Raw genomic sequence first — 19500 nt, forward strand, 5'->3', positions numbered from 1 at the left:
TGTGTGTGTGTGTGTGTGTGTGTGTGTGTGTGTGTGTGTGTGTGTGTGTGTGTGTGTGTGTGCTGGCCTTATCAGCTTCCTCTTCTGTGTGATCATGCATTTCATGGCTGCTTATCAGCAACCAGAGCACATATTTGTTTTTAGTGTACATTACAGTGTCATAGGGTCACTGGTGTTCACACATGAGTCTCAAATGAATATGCATGAATAATATATATGCATTTACTATCAGCGCTTTCTATTTCCCTATAGCATTTAGGAAGCCCCTCTGAGGTGATGGTGATGAAGATGTATAGGACTTCACTGAGGGTCCCTGTGGGAAATGAGCAGAAGACGTGGTGGTGCATCACAAAAGCCAAACGGAGCTCTTTACTGCTCAAACCCAGGCCTCCCCCTCACAGCATACAGCCCATATAAGGCATAAAGAGGATCGAGCCCTGTGATTGGTTAGCTGAAATGCATGAGGAGCGGGTGGTGGTGTAGGGGGAGTGTGCGTGGATGTGCTTGAGGCTGGGTGACATATGTGTGTCTGTGTGTGTGTGTGTGTGTGTGTGTGTGTGTGTGTGTGTGTGTGTGTGTGTGTGTGTGTGTGCGTGTGTGTGCGTGTGTGTGTGTTCAAGTGCTTGCGTGTGTCTATATATTTGTGTGTGTGTGTGTGTGTGTATGTGTGTGTGTGTGTGTGCACGTGGGCTTGTGTATATGTCGGTGTATGTCTGTGTCTGTGTCTGTGTCTGTGTCTGTGTCTGCGTGTGTTTGTTTGTGTAAGATTCAGAGTTTGTCTGTATTTGTCTGCAAAAACCCTAAGCATCTGCAGACACTTCATTCCTCAAGCATGAGCACACATGTCTTCATCATACTGATCATACTGTATCTACATGATTTAATCTACATGCAAGCAGCACAGTGGCTCTGACATGGGTAGAGGTGAAAGAGGAACCTGAGAAAGACAGTTACACTGGTATAGAGGTGAAAGAGGAACCTGAGAAAGACACACTGCTGTATTACCCAGACATGTGTTACAGTCTGACACTGTGATTTTAACAATCTAGTACTCGGATTTTGACATCTTTGATTTATTTTGTTTTTATGTTCAGAATGTTCATAGTCAAAATAAGTCCGATTAGTTGAACTTTCGATTCTTCTTGTTTCCCCCTTTGAGTCTTGATCTTATCTATATCACCATCACTGGTAATAATGAGGGTAAAGACAAGCGGGTCTTAGTGTGAAACCACTGAAATCTGATAGCAACATAGAGGATCATTTTAACAGAACAACATTCTGTAAACTTTTGTTTTCCGTGTTCTGGTTGAATCACATATTGGATGATCCATTTAAGTTTATGGTACAAGGAGTCTGCAGCGTCTTGAACATGTTGGAAGTGTCAGGGACAGAAAAGCTGCTGCTCCATGGATATGGGGGTCTACAGCATAGATACGGGGTTCTACACATGGGCAGATTATGAACTTTCGGGCCCCTGGGCCCAGATGTATTAAGGGCCCCCCACTTATTGTCGTATATGTGGGAGGCGGGGGGGAGGGGTGTTTGGGGGTCCTCCCCAGGAAATTTTTTAATTTGTTTGATGTGATTTCCTGTATTCTGGTACAATTTGGGGATGGCCAATACTAAATTCAATCAGATTTATAGCCTACATCCTGATTTGTTGATATTGAGGCAATGATTCCATGCAAAGGCTTGGGCTTTAGGGCCCCCTGACCCCTTGGGCCCCTGGGCCTGGGCCCGGTAGGCCCGTGCAGTAATCCATCCCTGGTTCTACAGCATAGATACGGGGTTCTACAGCATGGATACGGGGTCCTACAGCATAGATACGGGGTTCTACAGCATGGATCAAGGGTTCTACAGCATGTCAGTTTGAGTACACTGCACTGTTTTACACTGTTACTAACATGAAACACTAGCATGACCAAAACTCTCTGCTTGTTTCTGCATCACACCATGCCACATAAACAGTTTACTACTTTCTTTTCTCAAATGAAAGAGATGAATGTCTTAGTATTTCTCATATGTTGATCTTCCATCCCTCCTCACTCAGTGAGTGGGGTCTTCTGGAAGCATTTTCTCTGTGGCCATCGTTCAGTGTCACTCTGGTTTCCCATGGAAAGGGCTCCTTCTACTGGTCACAGGTTGCTACTGCGCCACTGTAATGCTGCAGGTTCATTATTGTGCACACACACACCATAAGCTTTACTCTTCAATGATGAATTGTATATAAGTTTACAATTGCATCCCTGTACTCATCACCAGTGCACCGCATAAATCTCTAAGGAAGATCACCACTTCAAGATGCAAGTGACTCCAACACACACAACCAAAAGATTGGACAACCAACGTCTGATTCATTTCAGAAGTGTACATTGTTATTTGTGTCTATGTTCTCTCTGGTTTGTGACAGTGAAGCAACAAGTAGACGCAAAGAGGAAGAACAGTGTGTTTCTTCACAAACAGCAATCTTCTCACAAACCGTAGCCACAGGCACTGTACCCGTTTGAGGTTGACCACCAGTGGTGAATCTCCATCAGAAGTTGCAGACTTGGTAATATGTCTTCTTTTTTTTTTGCTGAGAAACATTGTTGCCATTTATGGCCATTTTGAAAACACACTACTTGATTGGATAGATATGTCTTGAGAACCATGAAGTGCTAAGCACCAGAATCCAATCACAAAACAAGTGACTGCCCAAAACATCTTCTCAATATACTCACACACTTCCTTCTGATATTAAATAACACATACAGAGAGTATTACCCCACTCAACTCTTTAGATCAGTGGTATTACTCCAATGCACAGGCACCACAAGCGAACATGGAGACTCCAGACACAGACGGTGGATATATACCTATGCAGTCAGTACAAAGCTTTCGATTGTCCCTGGAGGAAAGAGACGAAAATATATACGAGAATCCAATGAAATACCAGAAATGCAGCTGGATCAGTAAGGTGTGCCAGGTTGGGAAGCAGGAGTGGGGACACATTCTGTGTCTGGGCCTGCCTTGTACCGTCCTAGTGGTGGTCATTTTGTTGCTGGCCAAGAATAACATGCAAAGAGATCAACTTCAACAGAACTACATCAACTTGACGAGAGAGCGAGAGACACTGCAGAAAAAGCTCTACCAGCTGGGTGAGTGAGTGGGCAGATGGTCAGTAGCAGCGATTAGAATTGTTCCATTTCTATTTATGCATTCACATCCAACCTAGGGTCAATTGGTGTCCATAATCATTGACTGGAGCCATTTTACAGACCAACTGAAATGCGGCTGAACACATTGCATTTAAATATGATATGTGAAATACTGTATGCTTAGTTGTGTTTTAGTTCTGTACAAGTTAAATTTCAACACAACTGATTGGGTGGTTTCTGTGACAATGCAGACAGACTGAAGCATGATCTGACTGGAGAGAAGACCAAGTTAGAGAGAAAACTATCTGATCTGGGTGAGCAGAAAATTAAAATATAAGCAGTTGCTTTTACGCAAAATAATAAATATTTCCCCCCACCGTACTTGCACTGTGTTGAAGTTTAAGGCATTAACATGAAACGCTTTTAAAAGCGGAGTTCACAGACCTGACCTTGTTTCCAGCTTGAGACACTTTGGGCTTGTTTGCTCAGGGGCCTCAGCTCCCTGCTTATGATCTCTCCCATCTAACACCTCTGTGAGATAGACAAAAAAGGTCCTCTCCAGTTCAAACACCAGAGACTCATTATGCTCAATCCAGAATGATTCAAAGGTGATCCTTCTAGAGAGAATCGTTTAGAAAGTCTTTTTTTAACGCTGTGATGTATAGAGGCAGTGCTAACACCCCTGGAGGCTTTTCCCCATGATTGCATGTATTTAGCACTTAAATGCCGAGTCTTCGTTCAGCATCTCTGCAGTTGCTGTCAAACATATTGCTTTGTAGACTTACATCCACTAACTCAATCTGGATTGATCTCTCCACTAACATAATTCAAGCTACAGAATGCAATCTTTTTTATCAGTTTGCACTGATTTTCAGTGTAAAATCTTTCCACAAATGCTATCATCTACATCAGTGTTTTTCAACCTTTTTTGTGCCACAGCACACTTTTGACACTTAAAATGTCCCACGGCACACTAACGTCCTGTGTGAAAAAAAACAAACAAACATACCATAGCCTAAAATTTCAAATAATACACAGATATGGCCTTATTATGGCTTCTATGCAAGACCTGCTCAATAAAACAAGCGCCCTCTGTTTCATTTGTAGGTGACTATATCTAATTTAATTGTTGTTATGAACTGGATATGTGATGATTCTGTGAATACTGGATATGGGGCCCCTGTTGTACAATGCCTGCATACCACAAATTGTGCAATCATACAATCAATGAGAGCATGTGGTTATAAATTCTTTGATGCAACAGTTGCTTTTCTGGACCAGTGAGTGACATTTGGGTAATTTTCTGCGGCACACTGATGATCTCTCACGGCACACTAGTGTGCCCCGGCACAGTGGTTGAAAAACGCTGATCTACACAAAGGCACAAAGGAGACCGTTTCTCTGGTTGTGAAAGAGTCACTTACTCCCCACCAGTCATTCTTGTTATTTGGACTCTATCTATTTGCCTGTCAATCAATTTGGTGTGAATAGATGTAATAGTTATACCGATGGTAAAGAGAGGAGCTTTGTATGACGTTCTGAATGAGGGGGACTAGTTCTGGAACCAGCATATCACCAAAACGCACTTTTCCCTGGTCTTATCAGAATACCTGCTTCGTAAATAGATGGGTAAATGATTAAATGAGTGTTCACTCTTTATTTCCATTCACAGACAAAATTCAAATAAACTTAACTGAAGAGAAAAAGAGACTACAAACAAACATTTCTGAACTGGGTGAGATACAGTACAATGACCACAAACACTGTATAGGCCAAAATGCTCATAGAACCATTGGTAACACTTTCTCTGAACCCAGGATCCATAAAGCATTATAAACACATTCACAATGGGTCAAAGCATTATAAACACATTCATAATGGGTTATTAAGCATTATAAACACATTCATAATGGGCCATAAAACATTATAAACATATTCATAGTGAGTTATTAAACATTTGAAACACATTCATAATGGGTTATTACTGTAATGAAGTGAAGTGTTTTCTACTGTATTATGATACTTTACTGTAAACTTATTCTTTATGAGTCTACACTCATAAAGCATTACAATGTTGTAGCATAAAGTGTAGAGTGTAGTCATAACTATTTTTGACCACGCACTAGTATTTTTAAATGGTTATACAGATGTTTGTTGATCATTATGAGGCATTATGGAATAACCATTTCATAATGATTCATACATATACAGTTTAAGTAAATGTTTACCAGTATTTTAGGAAGAAAAGATCTAACCTGACTTACGTGCTTCTATGAGGGTTATAGTCTACAAAGTGAACCAGTGGTGAATTTTGGGTGGTTGCCTGTACAATACAAATGCAGGAACACAACAGGAGAAGAGTTAAAAGTACTGGAAAGTATTTCATATTTCCTCCTATGTTGACTTTCTCAGATGAGTATGTCTTGCGGATTGCTGTCACGAGTTGACGACATGACAACAAATAATTTATAAAAATATCAATACACAAAGTATACACAAACACTTATACAGATTTGTGAATATCAGATGTACATGCATAATTGCAACAACATTATACAAAATATAAAATATATTAATGAGAAAATTGTTCTCTTCACTTCACCAAATCACAGTGATCCGTGAACATAACCTCACTCACATTAACAGAGAGTACAGAGAGAAGCTCTTTGGCATGGGTGAGTAGAAGCATATGATTTGGTAAAAGTATGCATAATGATTTCATGAATAATATTCGGTGGTTTAACATTGGTTTTCCACACTCTAAGATGAGAAATTAGAGTTTAGTAAATTAGAGAGGAATAAAGTTTTATTTGTTGAAACATTTTCCCCATGAGACATTCTCTACTTTTTAAGTGTTTGTTTTTGTATAATGTTAGTATGGGCTAGATAGAAAGGTAGATAGATAGATAGATAGATAGATAGATAGATAGATAGATAGATAGATAGATAGGTAGGTAGATAGATTTGACAGAAGCTGTATGTAGGACTACTGTATGTGTCTGTCTGTCTCTGTCAGGATGGCATTACTTCAAACCCTCCTGGTACTACCTGTCCACATTGAAGAGGAACTGGAGTAGTAGCCGACAGTACTGCATAGACAAAGGGGGAGACCTGGTGGTGATAAACAGCCAGGAAGAACAGGTAGATTACTTTGTGTGTGTGTGTGTGTGTGTGTGTGTGTGTGTGTGTGTGTGTGCGTGACCAATGTTATCACAATTTTGACTTTGACTGATCCACAAGGACAAGATGAAGACTAATTTAAACATGGTTAAACGGGGGGTCCTGTGGTGCAATTGGCTACAGCATCCTTACCACATCCTTACCACACTGGATTCAAGTGCCCATGGGTCCTAGGTTGGAGTCTAACTTAAGTCATTTTCTGACTCCATCCCATCTGTATGTTACACTCACTTCCTGTCACTATCTTCCCTCTGTTCTTAATAGAGGCATAGAAAAGTCCAAGAATATACTTAACAAAAGAAAGCAACTCAAACTTCTGAAATAATGGTTACATATTGTCACTGCAAATACAAATGTAATTCACCTTTCATCACTAAGGTTATACAATATATTATGATGACAGTATATCCTACCAAACACATGATGTTCTAACGGCTCACTTTCACCTTCCACCACAGCTGTTTCTTGCTGAATTGTCTGTGCTAGCCTGGATTGGCCTCACTGATACGGATACAGAGGATGTGTGGAGATGGGTGGACAACACCAACCTAACCGAGACGTAAGAGCGATGCCACTCAAACTTCTCATCAAATGTCCTCTATTCCTTCGCTTCACATGCAAAAATAAAATACCATATTTCTGGAAAAAATTACATAATAGTACAGAAACACAAACATATTTTGAATGGATTTCTATCACTTTCTTTTTCCATTGATTTCTAACCATTTTTGAGTATTGCTCATCATGTTTCCCTGTGTTTGTGTAGATACTGGGCCATAGATCAGCCAAATAATCATGAAGGTCAAGACTGTGTTGTGATTTGGGACAGAACCAACCGTCTACAAACATGGAATGATGAAAAATGTGACAGAAAACTACAGTGGATATGCGAAATGTAAAACAAACTATTTTCTCTTTTTCTGCAAATACAGTATGAGACAGTGTGACCCCCCCCCACTCCCCCCAACATTCTAAATCAGTCATAGGCTATGCACCATTGCCAGAGACCGTTGAGAAAGCTGGTGTTCTAAAGGATCTTTGATATTCCTATGTAGCATAGCAATATTATATACCATTTGAAAGCATGGACTCTTGGGATTCCATACATGGCAACCTGTCCAATATGTATAGTGCTTTACATTGTCAAATTAATCTTATGTCTAAATTCAAAACGGCAAATGCATGGACATATCTTTACAAATAATTGTACTACTCATCTTTTCTTCTATATTGATTTTACACACAGCTTCACAATGCCTGGTGCTAGAGCTCAGTTGTTTCTCAAGTGACTTAGAGGGCTGAAATGTGGTCAGTTCATAGATGTGCGTAACCCGGTAGAAAGAAAAAACAGTATTCCAGCCTCTGTAACTCTGTGCCAGTACTTCACACAATTATTCTGATTGCTTCCCAAGAAACGTCATGGCCTCAGCTTTCTAAAGAGGTCAGGCATTTGATGGTAGACCAAAATAGGTGGGAACAGTGTCCTCTGAAGAGTGTGTGTGGGGGGGGGTACAAATGAAGTTAAACAGCATTATACTGTCATGTGAATTACTTTTGTATGAATTAAACTATTCCCTTTTGTTTGCCTTGTACAGTGTACATATTTGAATGGTAATGCAACAAAATTGTTTGTTTTCAAAGTTTATTTTTATGGAGTTATGTTTTGTCTACATGAGAAAGATTACATAAAAAGGGCTAACTAGACAAGTTCTGTGTTCAGTATTAGTTTGTCACACTTTGTAGCACATGCCAGGCAGTCATGTCACATTTCTAATTAAATCATTTAGGTTAGATTGGTCAGATATAGGGAAGAGGTCACCACATTCTTTAGAGTTGATGAAGGCTTGTGTTGATTATATAATATTTGTTTACAGTATGAATCCTATGCTTTTATATCAAGTTATTATCTAAGTTTCCAACTGCAGTTGAGGAATTTCTTTGTTTTTGTATCTTGTACCTGTTATGTTGTAGCCTACAGTGCCATCTGCTGGTGATTAAGTTCATATTCCACCATTAAGTTCATATTCATGATGATAGCTGGCCTGCATAAGACATGTATGCTACAAGTTATCAGATCTCATGACTTTGTAAAGACGATTTTTTGATGTAAAGACGATTTTTGATATGATAAAAAGTGTTTGTGTGTGTTTTACTTCAAAATTGAAAGAATTAATCATCTGGCTTTTAAAGTTGCTGCTGTGTTTTCTGTGATAAAATTGATTTCAGAGATTGTGTTTTGAAGCTGAAGCTATATCTATTTGGTATCCTTGACTATTGCTTTTAAAATAGAGATCTATTCATGTACTGACAGGTGTCACAGGGACTGAACGGAATGTGCCTGTCCCTATCCTGGACTGGAATATTCTCCTGAAATTACTAATTCAAATATTTATATGCTATGTTATGTCAGAGGCTTTCAGCATTTTTTTAACCAAGGATCCCTTGGCTGGTAGACACCACATAGGGACCCCATATTAGCCTATTGTGTTGCTTATTAAATTTCTATTCATGAACTTAGTTTAACTAGTGATTCAGTGTCATTGATGCTCTAGGTAATGTCATGCTATTCATTAGATAATAAACACATTAGAGAAAAAGGATGCCTTTGGAAAGTTTTGCTTGAAGTTCACCTTTGAATTTTTTACTTGCCCCTTGTCCACAAACTTTAAAGCAGTTTACAGTTTTCAGCGACTCTTCTGAACCCGGAAGGTTTTTGTCAGTGGTGCTCATTGAAAGGAAACAGCTCTGCGTGGCAGACACGACCCAAGGACCAACTGTGCTTTAAGATGATCCAAGCATATTGTCTGTCACCAAGAGGGCCTGGCAGACGCTGAAAGCTGAAACCAGAGGGATGGTGCCTACTGGAGAGATGTTTGCATTGCTGAAATAGTTGAGACGCCAAGTGTCACAGGGTTAAAAGCATGCCAAACTGTCAAGGCTCATGCAGACAAGATAGATGGGCCTCACAGGAGTGAGCCCTACAACAAAGGACGCAGTTTCGTCCTTATGGGTGATGATTACCATTACTCTGTAGTTTTCTGATGTTTTCAGCAACGACTGGGAAAATACTTACCACTAACTTCTCTATATGATAGAGTTCAGTCATATACTGTAGTTTATTAAAAGTGTTATGTTGACTTAACACAAGGTCACCCATAACTTTGCAGAGTTCAATTCATCTCTTATAAAAAAAAATGTTGTATAATTTTATTCAATGTGTCTGAATTCCTCTTAGAGTAATACTCGCCCTCAGTGTCTGTCACCTTCTAAGCACTGAAGTGATCTGTACACAGAGTGAGTTCACTGGGTGGAACTACTCAGACCAATGTATGGCCTTGTCTGTCTTGACTTAAACCTACCAAACAACATGTCCATTAAGTGCTATAGAGCACACAGAACTGTCACTCATGAATAACTAATAAGAAGGGTCTCAGCGACTCCCTCCACCCATGGTACTGTAATCCCACCTCCAGTGGGTGGCCAATTAAATGATGCCCTGTCGCTCATGAATTATTCATGAGCATCTCCACGGCAACTCTTTCTGTTTCTGTTCCACTTGGTCAGACATGCTGGCCCCGCCTCTCCTCTCTTAGTGTGTTCTGAGAAGCCTTAACATCATGAATTATTAAGCGCTTACGTACACAGGCTCCACAGATGGCAGCCGTGTGTAATATTTAGCGCACAGCAGCCACGCTGCCGTGAAGGTCAATACTAACGTACGCCAGGGGGCAGTCAACTGACCCCTTTGCTCATGTTTCACACACGTTACCGGACAATATTGGACATGGCTCTTCCAACTGATTTGGGAGCCTTTGACATGTGAGGAAACTGTCCTTGTAGTGTAAAAAAATATTTGAAATAAATGCCTTCGTCTGGATGTTTGTCCTTAATGGTTTTTCTACGTTTTTTATTCTAATTTTGTTTCATGTGAAAGTACTGCAGTACATTTTTGAATTTGAAGACCCAATTCTTAACAAAGGGGTCTTTGTCAACTTTTGGACAGACTCTTTGAAGCTAAATTCAAGTGAGTTATTATGCTCAAACCTTTAATGCATATAATACATGATTGTAAATATCATCAAATCATTCAAGTTTTATTATTGAAACATCTCACAACTTTAATGTCCCAGTTTCACAGAACACTGTTAACAAGGCTGTAAACTGGGTCAACTTCATTAAAGGCCTCTGTGTTGGCATGGTGACAGGTGCATAATAACTTAAGAATGAAAATGATTTATATAAAGCTCATCTTTTAGGTGGATTTTTTTATTCCAAAAAAACACCCTCTGAAGAGGTTTACAGCACACAAAAACGCCAAACACAAAAACTCTCACAACAGCCAAGGACCAAAAAGAAAAGGGGACGCTGAGAGTGCAGGGTCTAAAGCTTGCCCCTCTGACCTGTGCTTTGAATTCAAACACAAGAAAATTAAAAAAAAAATACACACAAAAACTGATGGAACAGATACTATATACATATTGCCATACGAACAATAGATTAAAAGATTATCATTCTTACTTTGTAAAATAAGAAGAAAAAAATCACAAACTAACCATTTTTTTCCATTACCCAGGGGTGATCACTAATCCCATAACAAAGCAGTTTACACCTAACATTATTAGTAAAGCATCAGCAGTCAAGTTTTCATTCTAAAAAAATGGTATTGAATGGTCTTATTGTACAATGTTAAAATAGAACAGGTGTTGGGATTAAACTGCTTTCTGATTGAGTTTGAATAACACCCCTCAACAGAAACAGGTGTTGTTTGTGTTTATTTGTTTACTTTACAAAGAGCAGATTGTGTCCCGTTCTATAAAGATATAGGAGCCGACAACGTCACTTGCATGTTAGCCCTGACACTGAGCTACTAAAGGTACGACATTTCAGGTAGGACAACCATCCCTCCCATTTTTTTTGTTATGCAATTAAACTCCACCTCGAGTTTCTGGTGGGATGACTTTTAGACTCACATTACATTACTGCCCTTTACCTGTGTAGGTTTATGAAACAGCGTAATTTGTCTGGGAATTCTACTACTGTTATAACACATCACTATAATCTACCATAGAGTAGCGTTTTCTGGATCAAGCGGAGCGAATCCTATACAAAAGATGCTCTGAGGAGAAGACCAGGGTAACTGTCAGGTGGTAGGAACTTGGTTCAGCATCCATCCCAAGTGTCCGTTTCTGCCCAAGTGGGGGGAAAGATGGCAGGGGATGATTGGCTCGCTACTCCCGTAGGGTGGGAAGAGTAGCAGCCCCCAGAGGTAGATGAGTGAAGGGGCGGGGCTCGGCGTGTCCTTGGAGATGCTTTCAGAATAAAAGTCTCTGAAAGGTTGAAGCTCCGGACTGACGGCGGCGCTGAAAGCCTGCTGGAGGATTCTGAGTTGTCGTGTTCTTTTGTGTTGTGTCTCCCTGTTTCTGCATCTTTTGTGCAGCTGGTAAAATGAACTCATGAACCACAAGCTGGTCTAAAAACACAAACTCAACCCCCCCACCCCTCCACCCACACCCACCCCGTATCATGAACTCACTGACAAACTACTCGGGTTGGGAACTTACAGCTGGAATGGTTATAAATGACTTATCAGTTAAACCTCTCCTTATTTCAAATAGTATATTATATAATATATTATAATATATATTTTTATATATCAAAAGGAAAACACTTAGCTTCTACAGTGATATCTATGGTATACAAAGAGAAAAACAATCTGCAAGATCACGCTCTTTTTCATGGTTGCTCTAACAGCTTGGATGTGGGTTCCGAAGCTCCTCGGAAGAAGGACTAGTCATCATCATCATCATCATCATCCTCTCCCTCGTCCTCTGCGGCCCTCTTCCTCTTCTCTCCGTGGACTCCGGCCCCCTCTGCAAAGCATGACGTACAGTTGCACTCTCAGCAGACAGGTCAACTAAGCTTCTCGCCACCAACCACATTATAAATCAGTCTCACAACTTCTGTTGTACTGCTACTGCAATAGACCTGATGTAACATTTGATTACAAAGTGTGTATAAAGGAATCTATATATTTTGGTGTTACTATGTCTAAGCGTGTCTGACAGGATTGCAGAAAACTGTGACTGATACATTTTAAAGCTTGTTTAGGTGATATATATATATATATATATATATATATATATATATATATATATATAATGGTGATCTTTTTTTTTCCATTTAAAGAGTTTCTCCCTAAAGCAGAATCATGGAGGGGCCAAGTAAGGAGAGTAGAGTTTCACATGTGGTGTGCGCTGTTAACGACCATCAATTGCAACCCATGGGCTAAAGTGCTTGGTTCAGTGTCAGATCAATACACCTCACACTTGGCAACAGCAGGGATCAATAGGAGTCAACCTGCTTTGACTAAGTGAATCAATAAAAGTGTCTACGGAATCAGTCATTACACCAAGGAGACAAACTCGTTTCAATGGCTGGTCTGAAAGCGATATTTATCAATAACATGTCAATGTCAAAGCCTGATGCTGTCTAAGGCGGTTGCCATTTTCAAATACTCACCCTCTCCCGCCTCCTCTTCCTCTTCTTCCACATAATCATCATCCTCATCTTCGTCCTAGTCGAAAAAAGATGTCAATGTAAAAGTAATACACACGTTGCTATTCAGAACTCAAATAAGAGACAATTACTCTTGCAACACTATAAAATGCTACCAAAGGTACAATACTTATGTGTGACTTAAATGGGAGAGATAATGTGTGAAAATAAGGATGCTTTTTAATGACCAATAAGATATTGTAATTGCAAATGTGGTGTTGAACTCATAAACATGTCTGTATGAGGCAAAAGGAAGCCCTCACCTGGATGCCCTCTTTTGTCAGGTATGACAGCCCAACCTCTCCACCTTCCGAGCCCTCATCATCATCATCTTCGTCATCATAGTCACCCAAGGGACCTGTCCCTTCCTCTCCATCCTCATCCTCATCTGTTTAGACAGTTCATGATAAAACATGATTAATGCTTTTAATGTGTAAGCCTATCAACATAGTTAATCACATCTAATATGGCATCCACATCTTGGTGACATACACAAACCATGGTGACGAGAAAAGCACTATTAAGACATTATAAGCAGTTATTATCATATATAACAGAAACTAGAAAACATCATTATCTTTTCTTCATCATGTGAAACCACTCCTCTATGTTTTGAATTTCAATGCTACTCATTTGATGCCTTTTCTTATTTGCTTCGCATGCTCTGGAGGCATATGTAGGCTACAGCACAGAGACAATGTTCCAATTTGATGCCACTCTGCCTGCTGTAACTCGCTCATGATTTGTACCGTCATCATCGGCCTCAGAGTCTGGGGCTTCGTTGTCCTCCGCGTCAAAGCCATCCAGGTACACAACTTGAGGCAGAAGCTCGAAGATGCTCTCCCTGTACTCCTCCAGTGTGGTGATCTCGCAGTTGAACAGGTCCAGGCTCTTCAAGTTCTTTAGGTTTTGCTGTAGAGAGAGAGAGAGAGAGAGAGAGAGAGAGAGAGAGAGAGAGAGGGGGGGGGGGGACGGAGAGACGAGAGAGAGAGAGGGAGAGAGAGAGAGAGAGAGAAAGAGAGGGGACGGGGGACGAGAGACGAGAGAGAGCGAGAGAGAGAGAGAGAGAGAGAGAGGAAGGTCTCCCCTCCCACTTCCATCCAGTTAAGTTATGAAAGCTTTGTAAAAGGTATTCCACTGACACAATTGTCACAGACTCTTTGTATCAAGTATAGTATAATACTAATTGATTATATGACTGTGACAATGCCTACAGCGATACTCTGCGTTTTATTTTAATCGTATCTCCAATCTCTTACCAAAGCCTCCACTGTGCTGAGCTCTTTGATCTTATTCCCACTCAGGTTCAGGTACGTCAGGTTGGGGCATTTCTCCGACAGAGTCTCTAGACCACCCGAGATGTTGTTGTCACTCAGCTCCAGCTGAGGAAAAGAAACACCATCCTCAGTCTAGTTATCTTTTAACCTTATCAGATACATATTTTTTGAAGTTCAATGTGCTTGGTCATAGACAGACAATGAAAACAAAAGTATGTAACAGGGTTCTGAACTTTTATCACAGTGGACAGGGAAGGTGAAGGAGCTGTCCGTGGTGCTGAAACTGTTAATAGATGTATTAATAACTATCTAGTTCCCTTAATGTTGTTGTTCTTGTTTCTTCAGTATGCCATGAATGGTCAGCATTGTGCTCACAAGTTCAGATGAAGGTCATCAGCTGAATACAGCACTGTTATAAGGTAAGTTCAATGTAATATCATAGTTACGCAGCAGTAGTTCCAACTTAAGAGGAGCTGTCCAAAGTTCTGAAACTGGAGATGAAGGCATACCGAGAGATAAACAGAACTATATTACAAACAAGGAGGCAGCTAATTGTATTAGGTCTATGAAGTAGTGCTCAGCCATCATGATCAGTCTGTCCGTCTCTCTGTGTGTGTGTCTGCTCACATAACTTACAAACTACTGGTTTGATTCACTTCAAATTTTCCTAAAAGGTAGAGGGTCATCATATCTTGGTCCTCCTATATGATTATCCAGATCTGGATTTTCACTTAAAGTTGCAAGATAGAGGTGAGGGGTGAGCACTGAACTGACTGCTCTCATTGAATAAATTGTGTGACATCATGTCCTAACTGAAACTGATGTGTAACCACTGATCATCCCAAGTCTGTCCTCCGTGTGATGAGTTTATGCTCACCTTACGCAGTTTGGGCAGTGAGGGCAACTTGGCCAGGGAGGTCAGGCCCACGTTGACCATGCTGAGGAACTCCAACTCCTTGAAGTCATCAGTGAGACCCTCGACCTCACCATCACTGGAGCGGCAGTTGTCCACCACAAGCTCTGCCACCTAGAACAGCAGAGTGAAGTGTTACGGCCACTGTACATCCTCACGCTTACAGTCTGTATCAGGTTAACACAAATTCTGCTGTGCCTGTTGATGTACTTTTGGAAGAATAGTCTGCAGAACATTAACTACTAATTAAATTTTGTATATATATATATATATATATTAGCATGTGATGATTAGGCAGCATGTCTGAATATATTATGTAGGACATTTTAAACAACTACACAGAAGTCTAAACTCAGAGCTGCATTGTGTCTGTGAGAAACCAATGTAGTAAATGTGGCAAACGGCATTTGTTCCTTTTATCCTTAAAATATTGCATGAGCTCATCAGAAAAAAAGAGCCAAGTAAGTTCCATTAAGTAAAGGGGCAGTTGATAATTGCGTTTGGCATCCATTAACAAAGATGGATCAAATGATCAAAACAGTCAAATAACCCGTTTTACAAGTTGTCTATTTGGGGCCTATATACACTAGCTAGCTAACAATTGCGTCTCTAATTTCATGTGTATCACTAATCATATTTGACAAAGCTAAAACAAAAATGATTGGCCATGATTTTAGAGCCAGTGGAAGATGATGACGACCATAGTAACACAAAAGAGTTTTGTCAGATGTGTCACTTATTGTATAAAACACTTTATACTCGAGGGGCAAAACAATCCCGATACATTTAATGTAGCCTCCGGTCAGTTAAGTCAGGAAACAAAGCAGAGATGTGGGCGGCAACGCTCCATACCTGCACGCGGGAATATTTAATGCTCAGTTGCAATCGTTCTCTGGTGTCTTCGGCAACTACACTTAGCCTACAGTTTGAGCATGGGTTAATGTTAGAAACGTCAAAGGCTATTATCAAGCCAAATCTGTTTTCAGTAGGAAATCGTGTCGATAGTAGACTCGTAGTAGTCTTTACGTATTCAAATGAATGAATGAAGAAAATCTTCCGTCCCTATAGGCAAGTGGAGTCGGAAGGGTGGGGGTTTTACTGTAGCCTAATCTACTGAAGGGGGAGGGGGGAGGTTGTGTGTAAAACCCGCACCATCTGCCAAATTCCTTCAATTCAGAAACCAGACCAATATGTTGGCTAAAATATTTAATTGGGACTAAATAAAAATTAAGGGTTAGAAACGGAGAAACATGAATGTAGCCATTTAATGCAAGTACGATGGCGTTACATAATCACTTCATCTAGAGAACACCCAGCGCGAGTGCAGCTTCTTTATGGACTCCATTTAAAAGCGCGGACAGGTCCCAGTATAACGGCATTTGTGCCTACCCTTAGACCATTTCCAATAGTCCTATCAGCTGTTCGTTAAACAGCATGTCTAAGTTCAGCACTCGACATGGTCTTAAAAATAACTGAAGCTTCAACCATGCCGCGACAAGAGTTTCGTCTATTGATGCAACAAAATGACTTCCACTCCCCGCCCGCCTGCACGGGCTCAACAGCGCACTGTAGACACAAGCTCCTACGCTCGCTCACTCGCAGGGAAGAGCGCGTCGTCAACGGAGGAGTCCACTTAGCAATGCTGCGTATGAAAAAAAAACTGAACGAATGTCTTATCGCAGAATATAAGCTTACTCTAACCGAAAACGCTTCGAATAGATATTTAAGTAAATAAGATTTTAAAGGAAATTGTTGTTGCCATTAACAAGGTCGAAGTTAACTCACTCGAGAGCGTAAAATGTCCGCTCAAGGGAGACGAAGCGACTCGGTCTTGCCGACCGATAAGCCATTCAGTAGGCAATTATAACTCCACCGAAGACACATTAGTACAGCACTATTTCTATACTTTTAGTCCGCTGGTAAAACGTCGAACAAATTGCGTCAAAATAGGCTAGAAATAGGTGGGACAATAACAGGAAAATTACTTGGGCGTCTGCTATTGAAAGTTGTTCTCATCATTTTCAATGATAGGCATAGCAAGCATTTTTGGACAGTTTAGCAACTTGACCAAAATAGAGTATAGAACAAAAATGTGTTTAAGCCTCAAACAATTGTCGATCTGTCAAGTTCAATCTGTCACTTTTCTCAATTTGAAAACAAAACTGGGCAATATTCTAATTTCGTTCTTGTCGCGCTTCTGCTAGATCGAACGATTGTTACAATGTATCACATCGAGGAGGAGGGAGGGTAGGACAACCAGTCAACAATAGACTTCATTGCATTGGCTCAGCTCTGGCTCATAAAGTCCTGTCTAAATATTCATAAAAGGGTAGTCTGGGCAATTATATACCAAATGCCACAAATGTAAGGCTTTCCTGTATGAGACGTGATCTTACTCGCATCCCTTCAGGTGTCCATGTGGTCTAGCAGAATTCCACTGAAGGCGGCTTTCGCAAGTATGCCGAGTCCACTCTACAGTCAGGTTGTAAGTGAACATCATCTTGCATTCCTTGAACAAAATAAATAAATAAACGTCTCCTGGTCTTACCTCAGCAGGAGTCCTGTTTCTCAGTTCCAAACTGATCCTCTTTTTCATTTCCATGTTCAAAATAAATATACAATTTACAGGATGGAAAAGTCAAAAATGAAAACAAATATTGGCTGAGACACGGACCCACGGTTCGGCTCGCTTCCGTGGCTTCAGTTCTCCAAATGATCCTCCATGATACTTCGCACCCAACCCCCTCTCCTGAGTCCCGCCCATTGGATATGCTGATTGGTGCTGTTTTACACTTCGAAATATGAGTACACGATCATCTTGTCATTCAAATAGATCATGCTGATTAACATAATCGGTGTATGAAGAGCCTAGCGATTGGCGAGAATTGCGCGCGCAGTAAATACGGATTGGTTACTATGAACATCAATATGTAGGTTTAAAGCTTCAGTTCCACCTACCCTTTGTTCTCATTGGCGCATTAAGACGAGAGCTACGGTTTATAGCAGCAAACCTCTTTATTTTTTCTCATTACATAAATCGACTGTAACTCGAGGTGTAAGGTCACAACAACGATAGCCTGGTGCGAGAAGTAGAGCACAAGGGAAGTTGGTTACGAGTCGCAAACGAAACACTGAACGACACTCTTATCACACTGGCCTCGCGTAAAGTTAAATTAAAAGTGAACAGTAGCAGGCACTCGATACAAACTGGCTCACCCATCTAACATGTAATTCCTCTTCAGCTGTTACAAAATGGCTGACCATGAACCAAGGCAAGCACGGGGCTTAGGGAGACAGAGCCACGCCATCTGCGCAGTATTATATGCCGCTTAGCTGCCTCCATTGGTTTCACAGGCCAAAGTCCTTTGCGCAAAACCTTGCATCAGGAAGCCTGCATTTGACCAAGGGTGATACTACATGTTTGACTTAATTGAGTGAGAGAATGTTCAGCTATAGATGTCGAAACGATTGGAGAATATATTGTGTAAAGGGTTAATAAATACTTCCGTTAACCCCTGCAGTCGATAAAACGAATATTAAATGACCCGAGAATGAAAATAATTTAAATATGTCTACATTCCCTTTGCATTGAACATATTCTTATAATGTGTCATGTTTTTCTTATAGTTTTATACTCGTGCAAAGTTACTTGAAAAGGGTCTTCTCGGTGTAAATTAGATAACATCTTGAGGAAAGTGTGTTTATTCGAGCGTGTTATTGATAGCAATAACGTAACTGTTAAAAACAAAACATACTTCCATTTTGTAAACAGTAAACACTCAAAAATATGTCTGCACAAAGAAATGCCAATACCAGTTTGTGTGCTATGACTCAAAGTGACCACTGGAGGGACACGGCATTGACCTGAGGATCGCATGACAAAACAGCTAAGCTGATTTGAGCAAATTGCCGCTCAGTAATATTCAACTCACCAGACTACAACACTCCCGTGGTTTCAGCGCTTTATACGGGCAAATGAAACCAATTTAAACAATTGCTGTCTTGCTGAAGATGTTGAGGATAAGCAACACCATATATTAGTTTTGACTATAGTTTTGAAAGGATGGTTTGTAAAAAAGAGAATGTTTTTTTCTCTATAAAGAAATTACTAGCATATGGGAAGTTTGGGTTGAGCCATATGGTTCAGTTGTTGTTCAGATTACTCTCTTAACACATCTCAGTAGTGGTTAAGGGAGCAGGCAAAAGCTGGCTATGTTGTAAAAAAATATTATCATAGAAGAGGCTTAATTTGCCTCACATGATGGAAGTAAATTTGCCCTAGACACTATATTAAGAGACGTGTAGGAAATTGAAGTGGAAGGTAAGTAGGCCTATTAAATCTCCCACTCTACGTTTTTCATATGTGGACACAAACCGTTACACAGTTTGTGATGTTTTTGCTTGTTAGAAAAAATGTCTTAATGCAAACAATACTGTT

At 40.3% G+C, this 19500-nt stretch overlaps 2 protein-coding genes across 3 annotated transcripts; one reads left to right on the plus strand and one right to left on the minus strand.

The window, feature by feature from the left end:
- Positions 1 to 2821: 2821 nt before the first annotated feature.
- LOC125285665 (C-type lectin domain family 4 member E-like) lies at positions 2822 to 11761 on the plus strand. The gene is made up of 7 exons (XM_048230203.1): positions 2822 to 3137; positions 4810 to 4872; positions 5750 to 5812; positions 6154 to 6278; positions 6776 to 6876; positions 7084 to 7212; positions 11755 to 11761. Exons 1-7 carry the CDS (start codon positions 2822 to 2824, stop codon positions 11759 to 11761), a joined length of 804 nt encoding a protein of 267 aa, XP_048086160.1.
- anp32e (acidic (leucine-rich) nuclear phosphoprotein 32 family, member E) lies at positions 10568 to 17781 on the minus strand. Of its 2 annotated transcripts, none has more exons than XM_048230056.1 (7): positions 17611 to 17781; positions 15027 to 15176; positions 14132 to 14254; positions 13622 to 13784; positions 13136 to 13260; positions 12837 to 12891; positions 10568 to 12187 (listed from the first exon to the last, which is right to left on the minus strand). In XM_048230056.1, exons 1-7 carry the CDS (start codon positions 17662 to 17664, stop codon positions 12105 to 12107), a joined length of 753 nt encoding a protein of 250 aa, XP_048086013.1. In that variant the 5' UTR covers positions 17665 to 17781; the 3' UTR covers positions 10568 to 12104. The 2 variants fall into 2 exon arrangements, with proteins under 2 accessions (XP_048086013.1, XP_048086014.1); XM_048230057.1 differs by lacking the exon at positions 17611 to 17781 and adding an exon at positions 17459 to 17527.
- Between the last annotated feature and the right edge of the window lie 1719 nt (positions 17782 to 19500).

Source organism: Alosa alosa, chromosome 20 (assembly GCF_017589495.1).
Source record: "Alosa alosa isolate M-15738 ecotype Scorff River chromosome 20, AALO_Geno_1.1, whole genome shotgun sequence".
NCBI lineage: Eukaryota > Metazoa > Chordata > Actinopteri > Clupeiformes > Clupeidae > Alosa > Alosa alosa.